Here is a 15,560-nt window from a genome sequence, read left to right as displayed (position 1 = left end):
TTATTCAGATATGGTGCACTGTGTCAACTGTGGATGAGTGCCTTACTGGGAAAGGGGGCAGATCAGAGTAAAGGTGATCAAACAATCCTGGATCTCCTGAATGGACTTGTTACACTGACAGTAGTTTTCACCAATTAATGCAGATTGGAATCGACCAAAACATTTTGTGAATCATGTCAACTTCAGCAAATTGTTTCAGTCTAAATGAAAAAAAAAAAAAGTGTTGAAAAGGTGTGTTTGAACATTCTCAGAATGAATCATTTTGATTTGTCAGGGTGGATTTTCAGAGATTTAGGTACCATTCACAAAACCACAAGAGGTGAGTGGTCACATTTTATCCCAGTAGTAGTGGGATGTGAGAGATCCAGGTTCTCACTCTGGGGCACTCTCTGATGAGTGCCTTTACTGCTAGCTAGGCTATTGGATAGTAATAGCTGGTGGATTAGATTCTTGCAGTTTTTCCTGCTGAGGCTGTTTTACTTTGTATAACTAATTGAATAATCATTGGACCAAGGACTTAAGCCAGAGTTACAAAGGGATCTCACAAAACTGAGTGACTAGGCAACAAAACAGCAGATGAAATTCAGTGTTGATAAATGCAAAGTAATGCACATTGGAAAACATAATCCCAACTATCCGTACAAAATGATGGAGTCTAAATTAGATGTTACCACTCAAGAAAGATCTTGCACACATTGTGAACAGTTCTCTAAAAACATCTGCTCAATATGCAGCGACAGTCAAAAAAAGCTAAATGAATGCTAGGAATTGATAATAAAATAGAAAATATCATAATGCCACTATATAAATCCATGGTATGCCCACACCTGGAGTGTGCAGTTTTGGTCACCCCATCTCAAAAACAACATATATTAGAATTGGAAAGGGTACAGAGAAGGGCAACAAAAGTGATTAGGGCATGGAACAGCTTCCAAATAAAGAGATTAAAAAGACTGACTGTTTATCTTAGGGCGGAAAAGATGTCGAAGGGTCTATAAAATTATGAATAGTGTAGAGAAAGATGTGCAATTTGCCTCGTCACATAACACAAGAACCAGGGTCACCCAATGATATTAATAGACAGGTTTAAAACAAACATGAGGAAATACTTTTTCACATAATGTACAGTCAACCTGTTGAGCTTGTTGCCACAGGATGCTGAAGGCCAAAATTATAACCGGGTTCAGAAAAGAATTAGTTGAAGTCATGGAGGATGTGTCCATCAACGGTTATTAGCCAAGATGATCAGGGATGCAATCTCATGCTCTGGGTGTCACTAAACTCTGACTGCCAGATGCTGGGAGTGGACAACAGAGGATGGATCACTTGATAATTTGCCTGTTTTTTTCCGTTCTCTTTAAAGCACCTGGCATTGGCCACTGTCAGAAGACAGGATACTGGGCTATGTGGACCATTCATCTGACCCAGTATGGCCGTCCTTATGTTCAGGTTAGTGCCCTAACCTCTGGGGTATGTTCAGACTCTGGCTAGGAGAAGATTCGTGTGGTGCAGGAACTGGAGAAAATAAAGAGTCATAAGGTTGCTTTCAGGGGATCAGTCTTGGCATGCTAGGGGTGAGGCTGCACTTTGTAGCATTACGGAGATTTCAGACAGTGCTGTGCCCACAGGCAGCTAAGGACAGGCTGCCATAATTCTGACAGGGCCACCAAGGCTGTCTAAATTATGCAGGCCGCTGCGGAGCAGCTCAAGGTCCAGGCAGTGCAAAGATGGCTTACAGGCACAGGCCAGACTCTCATATCTCTTGTTTTGCTTTGCAGGAGAGCGCCACTCATGGCAGTTCTTCAGATATGCTATATAGACACACTTGAAATAAATTTTATATATAAACAAGTCTTAGACTTGGTAATTGTACTATTCTTTGTTGCCCTGACTAAATGACAAAATAGCAAGTAGTATGGGAAATATATTGGACTAAATGTAAGTTTAAGGAAGCAAGTAAGAAATTCTCTCTTCATCAGGTCAAGGAAAAGCCATGAAGGCTTTCATCTCTGTATCTAAGATTTTTTTTATTTTGAAGTCTGAACCAACACCTTACAAGTATTACCACTATCCTTTTGCTTGGCTTTCTATGGCCTGATGATGTAACTGAGGCTCAAATTCATGATTAAAAAACAAAAAAAATCTAATAAAATGTGACCAATTAAAGGCATATTTTGCATTCTTTGCAACATCTGTACATAAGAACACTTTCACTATGCCTATTTACTACAGGATACACTGAAATTACAATTGCTTTCACATTTCAGCTACAACAAAGTTTTATTTTATTGTGAAGTATCAGAGTAGAAAAGTCAAAATGCTCAAAACAAACAAATCTAACCTAAGAGGACTCCTTATCTTCACTAGAACAGTTTGCTCTATATACATGCCTAATAAGAATACTCAGTCATTAGTAACCACTGAACATTTGTAATAAATATCTGGTTTCAAGACCAAACCAGCCTGAGCATCATCAGTGGCTTTATTGCTGAGATCACGTCTCCATTGCATGAAGGCTAAATGGAAGTTTTAATGTGCCTCAGCCAGCTGTATCAATGTAACTTATTCCCTCTAGTCAAGCAACACCAATTCCAGAAACTGCTATTATCCCCTTTTCTTTTAGTTTCTTTAACATTATACATCGCTATTAGAAAAGAACTGCAAATTTAAATATTACTAATCAGTCCATTCCTTCTGACCGTTAAGATTTTAGATTAATCTTTCAATGAATTATAAATTTGTCCTACTATTTCAATAGGTATCCTTATTATAAAGCAGCATTTCTTTGCATTTTCCTTTATGGGCAAATTCTCTCCCCAGATCTCAGCCTGAATTGAGTTGGGCACCAGATTTGTGCAGAGGAGTGGGGAGTGAAGGGTATCTGTATCTTGGCAGATCCTGCATTGTCATCCCATTCTCAATTCCCTGTGCAAGGCAGCACAGTATGGCCTCCCCAAATTCTGTCCTCCTTCAGCCCTTCCTCTTATGAATGAGAATCACATCAGTTCCCTCTCATGAACAGACTCTGTATATTTGGAGGAGGGGGCAAGATTTTCCCCTTCTATGTAATTAATTACTAAGCACTGCCAATATAATACTTTATAAGCACACAATCCTAAATTAAGTTAGAGGATTAGTTTATCAGTTTAGAGGATTTATCTTGTCTAGTATTCATATATTCTTAGTACTGAGGACAAAATCCTAATATTAGGGGGACTGCAATTTGTAAGGAGGCTGGCACTCCAACTTCAAATAAGCAGCATGGAGCTACCTTAAAACTGCCATATCTGGACAGACTGAGTTCCCCAGCTACTAAAATGTCAATTCTGCACAAGTACCACCACAGGCTTGAGGATGTCACCACAGCATTTCATGCTTTGGCAATCCTGGTCAGTGATACAGACCTATATAGGGGTACTGCAAGCCAGCACAGTTTGGAGAAACCCCAAGGTTGTGTAACTTATGTTGGAGGCCAAACTGGGCCACAGCAGCCTTAGGAATCTGGAAAGCATAAAGGAAGCTTGGTTACTTTTCCTATTCAGCCCTGCCAACCAGAGTTCTAACGTAGCTGAGGATCTGAGTCAAGCTGATCATTATGCAGGTATGAATGAGCAAGCACAGAATGCTACAGAAAGCTAGTAGAAAGTTTAATGGCTCATTTCCATGAACAACTTTGTCAAGATCCTTTGATGCAAAATCAGTAAGGGCAATATGAGAAGTACTGTAAACTGGTACTGTAAATACACAATTTTAAAAACTAACTTTTGAGCTAAATTTTAAATGTATTTTAAAAATATGTATTTCCTAGGATGATGATATAGGGAAAAATGGATTGTTGTAGTAGTAGTTTTTCCATTTTTGTTTTATTTATTTGACAAGTATTCAAAAAGTTAGTCACATGAGAACAGCAGGCATAACTGTATGCCCTGGAAAAAAGTAACCAACTGTAGTGTCTAAATCAGATAAACTTTAGGGTTAACATCCTTGGAAACCAGCAAGAATTCTGGCACAAGATTCCTCATGACAGAAAATGTGCTAGAAGGGGAAAAAAGAGGGGTTGATAGAGTGCAAGTGAACTTTCCCCTGCTAAGGGAGCCACAGGCATTTAGTTCAGCCTGAAAAGTTGATGACTTTGGCCACACAGGGGTAGTGGCCAGGAGGTACCCAGTACTTCCACACTGCAGCTTCCGTCAGTGGGACTATGGAAGCCTTTGGTTTAGTGCTTTAAGATGCCAGAAGGGATCAAAGGAATATTTCCTAGGTAGCAGTAGGCCAGCCTGGTGTAGGATGTGCCATGTGCACTCCTGTATTCACAAGAATGAATCTCGCCCATGATAAACTATCACAACCGAACCAATGGAACTGATCTGAAAATTAATCTTAGTTGTTAGAAAGATGAAAAGTAGCCACCTGAGTTGCCATTGCAATAGTTTCTAGTGTTGCCAATAAGGGATATACCTGTTCTCCAAAAGACTTTTTTAGGTTCTCAGATATTTCCTGAATAAACTCTGGAAGTTTCTGGAAAGTCTGTACCTCTCCAACGTAAAGATCTACTAACCAATCAGTAAGAGACCTACTTTTCAACTTACAACCATTAATAGCCACTAATGGAAGTGAATTTAAGTGGGCTTTAAAAGATAAAGGAGAAGGTGAAGTTAAGTTATAAACTGAACAAAAATTTAGCAACATCTTATTAAATAAAATTAACCAAAGTTCTCTTTGCTGGTTGTGGAAATCTTTTTCCACACGTTCACAGAAGTTCTTGACAGTCTCTTTTGGGTGGACAATATCCAAAAGTTCTTGTTTTACTGGTAGGGACTCCACATAATCCAGTGGCAATTTTCCATAAAAGTCCCTCTGCTGTAGGAGCAGTGGTCCTGCAAGAAAAATATAAAGCATTAATAGTAACAGCATTTTTAAGACAGCAGCTGAGTAGTGCTGCTATTTTGGGGGGAAGGAGGGGTAGCACTAGGGGTTCCGTTTATAACCTCTTTCAGTACTAAATTATGTTGGCACAAATTAACTAGTTACATACTGACTGCCTAGGCAGTTGTCTTGACTAGTTTTGTACAGAATTATACAAGCCTTGGTTTACCACCTGATACATTATATGAAAACCAAAATATTATTTGGAAAAGGAAAAAAATCACAAACGTATCATTTTAAATTTAAGTAACAATATACTGCAAACATACAAAACAACATGCATTGTATTGGAAGTGTTGCAAATGTTAATTCTCCAGCTATATCAGAAGAGAGAAAGGAGACAGATGTGTATGGTTTAATCAGGACACAACTTTATTATTAGATGTCTGGGACTACCCAGCAGATAAAAGCGTACAGTGCAGGTAACTCTATGTTCATTCAATGTCCACCTGGGGGCTTCTGCCAGCCCCTGCCCCTCTTTTCCATCCTGGTCCCTGACAACTCATTGCTGGGACATTACCATCCCCCTATCTTGAATGAGAGTTAAGATGGGCTATAAAGGAATGGGGGGTTGGCTCCCCTGCAATGCTAGTCACTGGCGTCCTGAACCTCACCCCGTTCAGCTCTTTTAACAAAACACCACTCATAGACTTTAAAAGGACAGAAGGGACCATTGTGACCATCTAGTCTGACCTATTGAACATTGCAGGCCACAGAACCTCATCCACCCACTCCTATAATAGATCCCTAACTCCTATAATAGATCCCTAACTTAAAGACTTCAAGTTACAGAAAATTGACCATTTACACTAGTGCAACCTGCCTGTGACCTGTGCCCTATGCTGCAGAGGAAGATGAAACCCCCTCTCCCCCCACTGTATCCCTTTCCTATGGAGTACCTGCACAGGACATTTGCCCCACACTTACAAAATGAGTTGTGACATCATAGCCTAACTCCCTTCCCTTCTCACTTTAACAAAGCCCCCACAACCGCCCTGAACCCTCTGCGGGGAAGCCAAAGAGAACTCCACTTAGCCTTGGACAATCTGGTGGTAAGGGAAAAATTCCTTCCCAGCCCTCCGAGAAAGGAGCAGCTAGTGCAATGCCCACAGTGGATCCCAAGCAAACCTGGTAGTTTGCCACTTCCAAGGGTGGGAGCTGCTCCATCTGCTCCAGGGAAAAGGAGCTTCTCCCACTGGGCTTGCTCTTATCAACTGCCCTGGTTTCTGAGGGGTGAGTCAGTGTCACAGGGCTGACCCACTCTGCCTTTGCATCAGCGTCTGTGCCTCTCTCCTCCCAATCCTTAAACTGATACACTCTTTTCCCCAGCAAGCCAGACTGTCTCCCTCCCCTTCCTCCACGCTGCTGATTTAAGGTGCAGTGTGGTCAGTTTCATTAAGAATTTCTAGTAATCAGTTATTTGATGAACACTCGCAGAAGCTGGGCCCAAATGCAGCATCTGTTTATCAGCATAGTCCAGATTTTACCTTATTATTGCTGGGCTAGCTAAAGCACAAGCTGGTCAAGTGACTTCTCCCCAGGTCATGCACCAAGTCAGCTGTCAAAATGAGAATCCATATCCTTCTCAGCTACTAAATACTAAGTTATAATACCTGTTTTTAGCAATCTCTGCAATACAGAGATTAGGTATTGTACTAAAGTGTGTTCAATTAACTTTAAATAGGCAACATGTTTGCTCTTCAGACTGTGTCAGACTCTTCTTTTTAATAATCCCTAAGTTTATTACTAAAATAGTTTGTCAAATTTGTAACACTTTATAAATGTATTGATCAGGAGTAAGTTAAATGGCCATACCAGAAATATGTTAAAGCCCAACCCATGGTGTTTGGGTTGCTATAAAATGGCATAGGCTAACAGATGTTATGTTAAAGAAACTATCTTTTGAAAAGGTAAATTGCAGTTTAAACTTCAATAGAAGATTATTGTACCATGTGCATATCACTAAATCTAGCCACAATAGCTAGAGTATTTTAATTTAGTTAATGCTGCTTTAACTATAACACTGTTTTAATCTCAAACTGATTATGTAAAGTAGCTACAATAACTTTTGCAAAGTGAAGCCTTTTTGGAGAAAAAGAGAATACCTTGTAAAAACCTGAATACTAGAGAGAGAGAGAGAAAATGAAAATAAGGTAGAAATGCTCCAAATTACAGCTACTAAGCCTTAGTGAATCTAAGATTAATGTGTAATGCAGTTCCCACCACCATGGTATCAATCTGGCTGACAGGCCAAAAACCAGAATCTGACAAAGGCAAAGATAAGGCTGCATGCAGTCTGTACAGTTGCCAGAAGACCTTGATGAATGCAAGTGCAAGTAGATCTCCCCGAGGACAAGAGGATCATCCACTGCCTATTCTTCACAAAGGGTCAGGAAAAATGCACATCTGTCAGTGCAATGGCATTTTCTATTGAAGAGTTGGGCTTACTATAATATTGCCTCCTGCATCACTTAGACCAGTTGAAGGGAGGCCAGGTATTGGCTTGGCATGTCAGATACATGGGTCAGTAGATAAATAAAACACCTGAGAGACTCAGCATTGAAGCTCATCAAACATACCAAGGTAGAACAGCAGAGGAATGTATTGATTATGAAATGATGTCTGCCCAACAGACACAGAAGTAGCCTTTAGGGGGCAGGAGAAGACTGTAAATACAGAAATCTTATAATGCCAGAAACCAAACATAATTGTGTCTCTAGCTGAATTAAGTTATAAGTCATCTAAATACAGTGCATTCTTTTGCCTTATGTGGTTATGTGCAGAATGATTACTATCACAAAGATTTCGACATGGGATATAATGCATAGAGATTAGATTGACACGAAGTAGGTGTGAACAGTACGAGCAACATAAATTTTTGTTTTAGCAGATGAGGCATCAATTGTCTTTTTTAAAACAGTCAACTTTTTGCATTAGCTTTGTTCATGAACATGGTAAGTTAATTCAGCTGGTATAGCATTTATCAAGACATGATCTAAGAATCCTGTCACTAAAGAAAAAAAATATTAAAAGCATGCATTGTAAATTGTATTGGGAAATGTATGTGTGTAAAACTATGGTCTCCCTCCTATTGGTACCCCCTCTCTCCTACTCCAGCAAACAGCAGTTCTGACAACTACAAAATGTCCTTTCTTCAGCTAGTTTGTCAGCAAACTGTATTCTTCAAAGATCATCACTGTCATAAATACTGAGCAAGTTTTCATTTAAATATATAAACATGACCTGGAAAACTAGACTAGTAAATCTCTATAGAAATCATTGCAATGTAGATAAAAACAATTAAAATTTTTTTGTAGATTTGCTTGGTAACTGGGTAATCTTTATGTTCACTCACTAAAATCTTTCAGAATATAACTCATCATGGGAGTATAAAACATTTTAAACAAAAACAAAGAAAAAAATCAAACCCCCCAAACCCTGAAAAAAATTTACTAGTCAGGGATATATTATGTTAATTTCACATTTTTATGAGAATCTGAATAAGTGAAAAAATCATAAGATTTTCTCTATAGTGACCAAAACAGCTTTTAAAGTTTATTTTAAACATTTATTTTAAAATAGTATTGTATTTTAACCATCAGCAAAGAAGGATGCTATGAACTTCATATGGACTCATTTAACACTGGACAATTTCTTAAAACCAATTTAGCATAAATGCACTCACCTCCACGCTGAAGTAGCAGTTTGCCAATTTCTACATGTCCATTTGACAGTGCATCATGCAAAGGAGTCACCCCGTCCACTTGACTGAGCAGGTCTACCTCTGGACAACGTTGCAAAATTTCACGGACACACACTGTGCTACCATGGTTACAGGCTTCATGCAATGGCGTCCAGCCAGCATAGTCTGAATTATAAATCAAGGGAAGTTTTAAAAGAGCAAAAGTAGTAAACTGTTCATAATATTATAATTCTGATTCATTAAACAGTACTACTTTCATTCTGCTAAATAGCACTACATGTACCTTTTAACATTTGAAGCTTAATCCCATTTTAAAATAAAAAAAAGAAATTCATTCAAAAACATGGAAAATTTTTAAGACTTCATCTATGACTTAATAGAAAACATGCTTGGATTTTAGTTACAAGCTAGCTGTTCATAAAACCTGTGCTTTAAGTCATAACTCTGTATAATTAAAACAATTAAGATTTTCTTCAATATTTCTAAAAAGTGAACTTTGTATTTCAAAATGAAAATACTAAAATTATTTTGTTTAATATGTTGGTTCAGTACAGAAAATCAACAAGCTTACCTTTAACATTAATGTCTGTTCCAGGGAAAGGGAGAAGCTGAATCAATCTCTCCACTTTGTTTCTTATGCAAGCTATATGCAGGGCTGTCTCTCCTACCATAAAACATTAATAGATTATACTAGACTAGGCAAGATAGCAACTAAAGAAAATAATCAATTAGGAACTAGGAGATCTGGCTGCATGCCAGAAAATTCAATAATGAGTAAGATTTTCCTTTGTCCTGTTTAAAAATCTTAAAAAACAAAACAAAACAAAACAAAAAAAAAAAAAAACCAAAAAACCCCAAAACACAGAGCTTCTGTTCTGTCACAGATCCAGCAATGAAATTGTACTGCAAAAGGTTTAACACTGGAATTATCGCCCCCCAATTCAAGGTTTAAAGCTTCAATCACACTATAAAAGCACTGAATGATCACAGATCAGCAAAAATACAGGGTTTTCAAGTAATAAAAGTTTAGTGTGCAGTTGCCCTCCCTTAAATTTATTCATGAACCTACGTTAAATGCATGGTTCTTTTTACACAGCATTTATAGCTTAATTCAAATGAATGTTTCTGGCTAAGCACGAGTGCCTCTACACATTCAAGTATAATTCAGAACTTCAAATCTGTTAACAGATGGTTTGCTGTTTCTCAATAGGCTGTCTGACTTGGCTACCATAGCAGAGAGAGAGAGAGAGAGAGAGAGAAATATGAAGGAGTCGTTTAAAAAAAACACAAAGGAAAAAAATCGTCCACAGAGGCAAGGTACCATTTAAAGCTGAAAAGCAAGAGATTGAACTGCTGTGTATAAGTAACAGACACAGTTAATGAATACATGGTAAGAACTTCAGGCTTACTGTATGTATAAATTTGTTTTCAATAAGTGATTATGTCTGAACAAAAGCCAGAGCAAAATCTTGATGCAAGTTGACTGAAGATGCAACAGCAAACAGGTTAGAAATGAAATATATATCAGGCTAATTTTCTCCATCTATACAATAGTTCCCAGACAGTGTCTTTTTATTATATTTATTGCACACATTAAAGTACAACTGTCAGTTCCCTACTAGTTCTTTTCAGTAGAATTTTTATTTTTTATTGAGCTGCTACTTGAGATTTTGGTAGAGAGATGGGTGAGATGAAGAGTTGACCATTTTCTGCCCTATTCTTCTACTTCATTTTGCCTTTATAAAGGCAGCATACAATCATTCACATTAATTTTACTTACAGGAGCAGTAAAGGGAAAGGGCATCAATTTTTAAAAAGCACGGTCTGGCTCTGTTACTGATGAAATTATTTAAAAAAAAAATCCCAGAATGGAATGAATGTTTTGTCCCTCATTGTTTGTGACATACTCTACTGAATAAAACACCTTGAATGATGAGGGCTTTCTTCCTCCCTCCAATTTTACTTCAGTTCTCCCTTGAGTGTCTACATGATAGATATATTTGTATTAGAAACACTATAGGTAAGGTTCAGATTACAAAAAAAAAAAAACAACCCACCACCACTAAAAAAAAAAAAAAACAGTTCCAGGAAGTGATTCTGGCCAGGTACAGACTTGTGTAAAGTGCATTTTATTAAATTTGTATAATAAGTGAGGCCTGAGTGAATTACTGCAGTGCTATTTCATTCTAAGGTAGTTGGATTTCAGCATAGTTAAGACTAAAAGCCAAATGCATTTCATAGTCTGGGCTCAATGCCTGGAAGAAAACCGTCCATATGCTTAACACAGCTATGCAACATAGCATACTTCTCAGTCTTTGTTCACGAAATGTCTAGGACTGAAAGAGATGAAGACTGAATTATACTTTCAGATCAGAAGACGTTGATCCTACCAAGTACAGGTTGAGGTGGATTAGCAAAGGAAGATGGGCAAGACTGGAAATGAGCTCACACAAGCTATACACGCTAATATTTGTGTGGGGGAGGGAGGACAGAGGGGAATAAAGAAAGAAGCTTTATTTCACCATGTACAAAATGATTTCTGTCTCAAATCAATGTTGAAAACAACAAATATGATACACAAGGACATATTTCTTGGGTTTGGGACATCACTTTAGCTCAGCATTTATCAGGGCAAGTGTATTAAAACTTAAAGTACTGACTATAACCATATGAAATTTTTATCATAAATTAGATATACAGAATACCTTTAATATTAGTCTTGTAAAAGTGCATCTCTTCATCCAAAGGGTGACGATTCTCTTTGGTGTTTGACACCTCAACTTCTGCTTTTGTCCTTAACTTCTTTGATAATGGAGGGAATTTACTGAAGGTCAGTTCACTAAACGGAAATCAAGCAATGACAAGTATATTTTTATTAAATTAATCTTTTGGGAAAATTATTAAATGTATGTACATATTATATATTCCATACATACAATGTGTGTTTCTGAATTAGAGAGTCTGAAATTTAATCTTAATTAAAAACAACGAGGAGTCTGGTGGCACCTTAAAGAATAACAGATTTATTTGGGCATAAGCTTTTGTGGATACAGACTAACATGGCTACCCCTCTGATACTTAATCTTAATTGTATTTTAAAAACATTTGGCAAAGTACATACTTGTTAAAAGCAGTAATTATATGGCGAACAGACTTAAAAAAATAATTCTGTGAATACTTACATTTTCCCATTATTAATATAAAATGCTTCCCTAGGGAAATGAACGTGCATCAATATACATATAAACCGAGAGAGGAAAAAACCTACCCAGATGTGTTGCAAGTTTAAAATGGAGCTTTCTGCCAGTCACAGTAATTTGCAGACAACAACACAGGTCACATAAAGTTCAAGAAATGTGTCAGGTCAGAAGCTGTCCCCCAAAGCAGAATAAAACTGGTGATGTTATAGGTATTACTTACGGTAGATCAGGCAGCCGTTTGGTTTGGTTCTGCTTATCACCATTTAGCATCATTAATGCCCTTTGAGACTCAGGGCAAGGCCACTGCCCTATTTTCTTTTTCTTCACTTTCTGCACTTTCCCAGTCTCATGCATACCTACTTCTCCTAAAGCAGGCAAACAGGAACAAACCTGTTGCAAAAATAATATGTTTGTTACAATTTTTATGACTGTGTTTAGGAAAAAAGTACTGCTTAACTGGTAATTAGAAATTACAATTCATTTTCCTTCCATATTTTCCTGCATTTACTCTACTTAAGGCAGTCTCCTACCACAATCACATTACTACACCCACTACTTTAAAAAAGTTTAAGAATGTTCATACGGTTAAGTTGGGACTACTTAGGTAGCAAGATACTACTCAATGGGAGTTCAGGTGGCAAAATTAGGCCAGAAATTAATACCACTCTGGGGAGAACAGGGGAATCTCCATGAGGCCAAGAAAAATTTGCAAAAGGAATGAGAATTTGTCTTATGCACTGAAAAAAGGTTTACATTTACTCTACTGTGCAATTGTCATATGAAGACTTAATAACGCTATGTTATATAAACATTAATAGAGTTTTCTATTGTGTATGTGTTGATTACACGTTAAAGCTAGGTCGTACGTTCATTTCTTGGCTTGTTTTTTGTCAGCTTACATATGTCTTTCCCCAGTGCTCTGCTTAAAGACTATTTATGGTGAACAATGCATTAAAAAGTTCCAACCTATCTTGAATTCTTCTATATCCATATGTAAACTGAAGGCAACTGTTCTGTATAGAAGACGTGCGAAGCTGTCTGACTTTGAATCCATCCTCAAGAATTTAGGGGTTTAGGCTGATTTTCCACTTTAATGGAGCTCTACTCTGTACTGCCCCCTCCTCTCACTGTCCTGCCCTTGCCCTGACTACAACATATCCTTTGAAGACATTCTTGACATTCCCTACCCAAGCACCAGAAATTGTGATGTGAAGGTAGGAACTTTGACAGAAGCAGAAGATGGAACATTAACAGGAAAAAATTTAGCTGGAACACTGCTGCCCTGAAGCATGAAACAAAGTTGTGTTTGGGAAGAATATAGTGGATAACCTTAAAAAAAAAAAATTGCCTTTTTTCAGTATTGACTTTATCAGACAAAATTGGACATATTCCTATACCTGGAATTTAATATTTCAATGAAAAAAGATTATTCGTAATGTTTTTCACTTTATCTGATGGTGTAGGCTGCCACTCTAATAAGACAGTTGTCACTAAGAATTGCTTGGTAAGCAAAAAAATCATATCCATATTTTAACTATGATCTCAGATCTGTGGCAAGATAGACCCAATCCTAATATTATTTTTCATTTAAATGCTTTAAATTCTCCAAGGCTGGAATACCACACAGGCAATGCATATCCGCTGTAACTGTAGTGTAGGACAAGGAGAAGGCAAATAAGTAAGAATTATTGGTTTCCAGAATTCCATCTCATTAGTCTGTTAGTCAGATTACATTCCAAAATGTAGTTCAGTATCAAGCTGTACAAATGCTACTTACTATTTTGTGAAGAGAAAGAGGTTCGGCAGAAATAGTAATGTTCCTCCGTAAACATAAATTTTTAAAGACTGCCTCTGCAACAAACATTTGAAGCCACAGAGATGGTATGGAACAAATGAACATTTTTAATTCCTGTGTTGAAAAGTCTAGGTTGGGGAAAAATTAAACAAACAAAAAAACAAAACAAATAAAAGACAGATACAATACACAAGCCCTATCAATGAAGGTGAAATCATAGTTCATGCCTGATGGATTTCTTTCCTACTACTGCTAATCCACAAATTAAATTACACCTCTACACTGTTATAATGCCACCCAATATAACACAAATTCAGATATAACGCAGTAAAGCAGTGCTCCGGAGGGGCAGGGCTGCATGCTCTGGCGGACCAAATCAAGTTCAATATAACATGGCTTCACCTATAACGCAGTAAGATTTTTGGCTTCTGAGGACAGCGTTATATCAAGGTAGAGGTGTATTAAAACTGACAATTTACAAAAAAGCATATAATCCAGTAGCTAACAAGCATAGTTTTTGTGACACTGCTCATCAGGTTTTAAAAAGTGAATCTGCTTAAAATATGAAATCAGTCTTTTATTTAAAAATTATTATCTCTGATAGCATAACTGTTATGCAGATTGTAAGATTTTTGAAAAGGAAAGTATTTATTCAAGGAAGTTACACTAGTGATAATCTTCAAAATTTCAAATGGGACAATATAAATACTATCCACATTTAAAAAAAAAAAAAAAGTATGAAACATTAGCCCAAAAGGCATGTAACAAAAGCAACACGGTGCAGTAGCAAATCCTGGATGAATGTTATACTGTCATGATGCTGACACATATGTTAATGTGATTCAACATCAGAAATGTCCAATGATTGTAACAAAGGTGGAGAGGGGAGCTAACTCCCCTCCCTCCAAACATGCTCAACATTGTTTATAACCAAATCTTTTATCACCTGTTTTGAAAAATTTCATATTCCATATGAGGGCATTTAGAACACTTTCCCTCCTCTCCCAAATTAATAAAGTAGATGCTACATTTGTATACAATGTGTATTTGGTTAAAGTAACAAGGTTTTTTTTTATTAAGTTGAGGGTATGCCTACAGGGTGATAAAAAACAAAAACCTAGCACTGACTCTCAAGAGCCCAGGTCAGCTGACTCGGATTCATGAGGCTTGGGTTGCAGGGCTACAATATTGCCGTGTAGACATTCAGACTTCGGCTGCAGCCTGGGCTCTAAAACCCTCTGCCTTCGTGGGGTCTGAGATCCTGAGCTCAGGATCCCACGCCCAAATGTCTACGCTAAAATTTTATAACCCCGCAGCCTAAGCCTCACGAGCCCAAGTCTGCCAACCCAGACCAGCTGTGACAGGTCTTTTACTGCAGTGTAAATGTACCCTCAGTTTTTGTGTAAGGAATCTTCATTAGAGGAGGGCAAGTAGATTTAGAACAGAAATGCTTTTCCTGGATTACTTCCTTTCTGGAAATTGCCTTTTCCCAATTATGAGATGTTTGGGAAGCCTGCAGGCAGCTCAGACCTTTCTGTGAAGCTCCAGGATTTTGCCTTACTCCTGCAGTGTCTCTAGAGGAGTACATCCAAAGCTGTTCATCCAAAGTGAACACACTATGGGCCAGATTCTCTGCTGAGATCCAGCTTCGCTTCCAGCAGGAGGAGGAAAGGGGCTGAACCCATCTCCAAGTCACCTGCCAGCTCTGAGGCTTGTTATTACCACCTCCCACTCCCCTGGTGTGGGGAAGGTGTGGAAGGTGGAAAGGGGACATTGTGGAGCAGAACTTCACTATCCCCATCCTTCACTGGTTTAGGATCCTTAGTGGACCCTATGCCAATTGTGGAACTTACAAGCTTCCTGGAAGCAACATAAATTTTACTGGGGCCAGGGCTACTCCTGAGAATCAAAGTGCAGTAATTGGCTCCCCAGTAGT

The 15,560-nt window shown here is 37.9% G+C and overlaps 2 protein-coding genes across 8 annotated transcripts in view; one reads left to right on the top strand and one right to left on the bottom strand.

Annotated features, from left to right (window-relative positions):
• Positions 1–15,560, top strand: part of MCTP1 (multiple C2 and transmembrane domain containing 1) — a 505,482-nt gene that overhangs the window by 459,170 nt on the left and 30,752 nt on the right. The window contains exons 17-19 of one of the 6 annotated variants that reach the window (XR_012656107.1): positions 1,364–1,449; positions 9,840–10,019; positions 10,964–11,221. The exons of 1 other annotated variant lie outside the window; for it this stretch is intronic. Coding sequence is in view for 2 of the 5 variants with exons in the window: in XM_075067095.1 (XP_074923196.1) it covers positions 1,364–1,449; positions 1,980–1,997 (104 nt within the window). In the remaining 3 variants the exon portion in view is untranslated. Of the gene's footprint in view, positions 1–1,363; positions 1,450–1,979; positions 2,066–9,839; positions 10,020–10,963; positions 11,222–15,560 lie in introns of those variants that run through there. 4 more of the 6 variants (XR_012656106.1, XR_012656105.1, XM_075067095.1 and 1 more) reach the window with 4 other exon arrangements.
• The window catches only part of SLF1 (SMC5/6 complex localization factor 1), a 74,639-nt gene continuing 61,089 nt past the window's right edge, over positions 2,011–15,560 (bottom strand). For both annotated transcript variants that reach the window (XM_032802765.2, XM_032802767.2), the window contains 6 exons: positions 13,607–13,752; positions 12,050–12,219; positions 11,335–11,468; positions 9,201–9,293; positions 8,612–8,794; positions 2,011–4,877 (listed from right to left, as the gene is read on the bottom strand). In XM_032802765.2, the coding sequence (XP_032658656.1) occupies positions 4,381–4,877; positions 8,612–8,794; positions 9,201–9,293; positions 11,335–11,468; positions 12,050–12,219; positions 13,607–13,752 (1,223 nt within the window). In that variant the 3' untranslated portion in view covers positions 2,011–4,380. The remainder of the gene's footprint in view (positions 4,878–8,611; positions 8,795–9,200; positions 9,294–11,334; positions 11,469–12,049; positions 12,220–13,606; positions 13,753–15,560) is intronic.

Source organism: Chelonoidis abingdonii, chromosome 6 (genome assembly GCF_003597395.2).
Source record: "Chelonoidis abingdonii isolate Lonesome George chromosome 6, CheloAbing_2.0, whole genome shotgun sequence".
Lineage (NCBI taxonomy): Eukaryota > Metazoa > Chordata > Testudines > Testudinidae > Chelonoidis > Chelonoidis abingdonii.
Note: the sequence above shows the minus strand (reverse complement) of the source record. Positions and strands in the feature narration are given on the sequence as shown.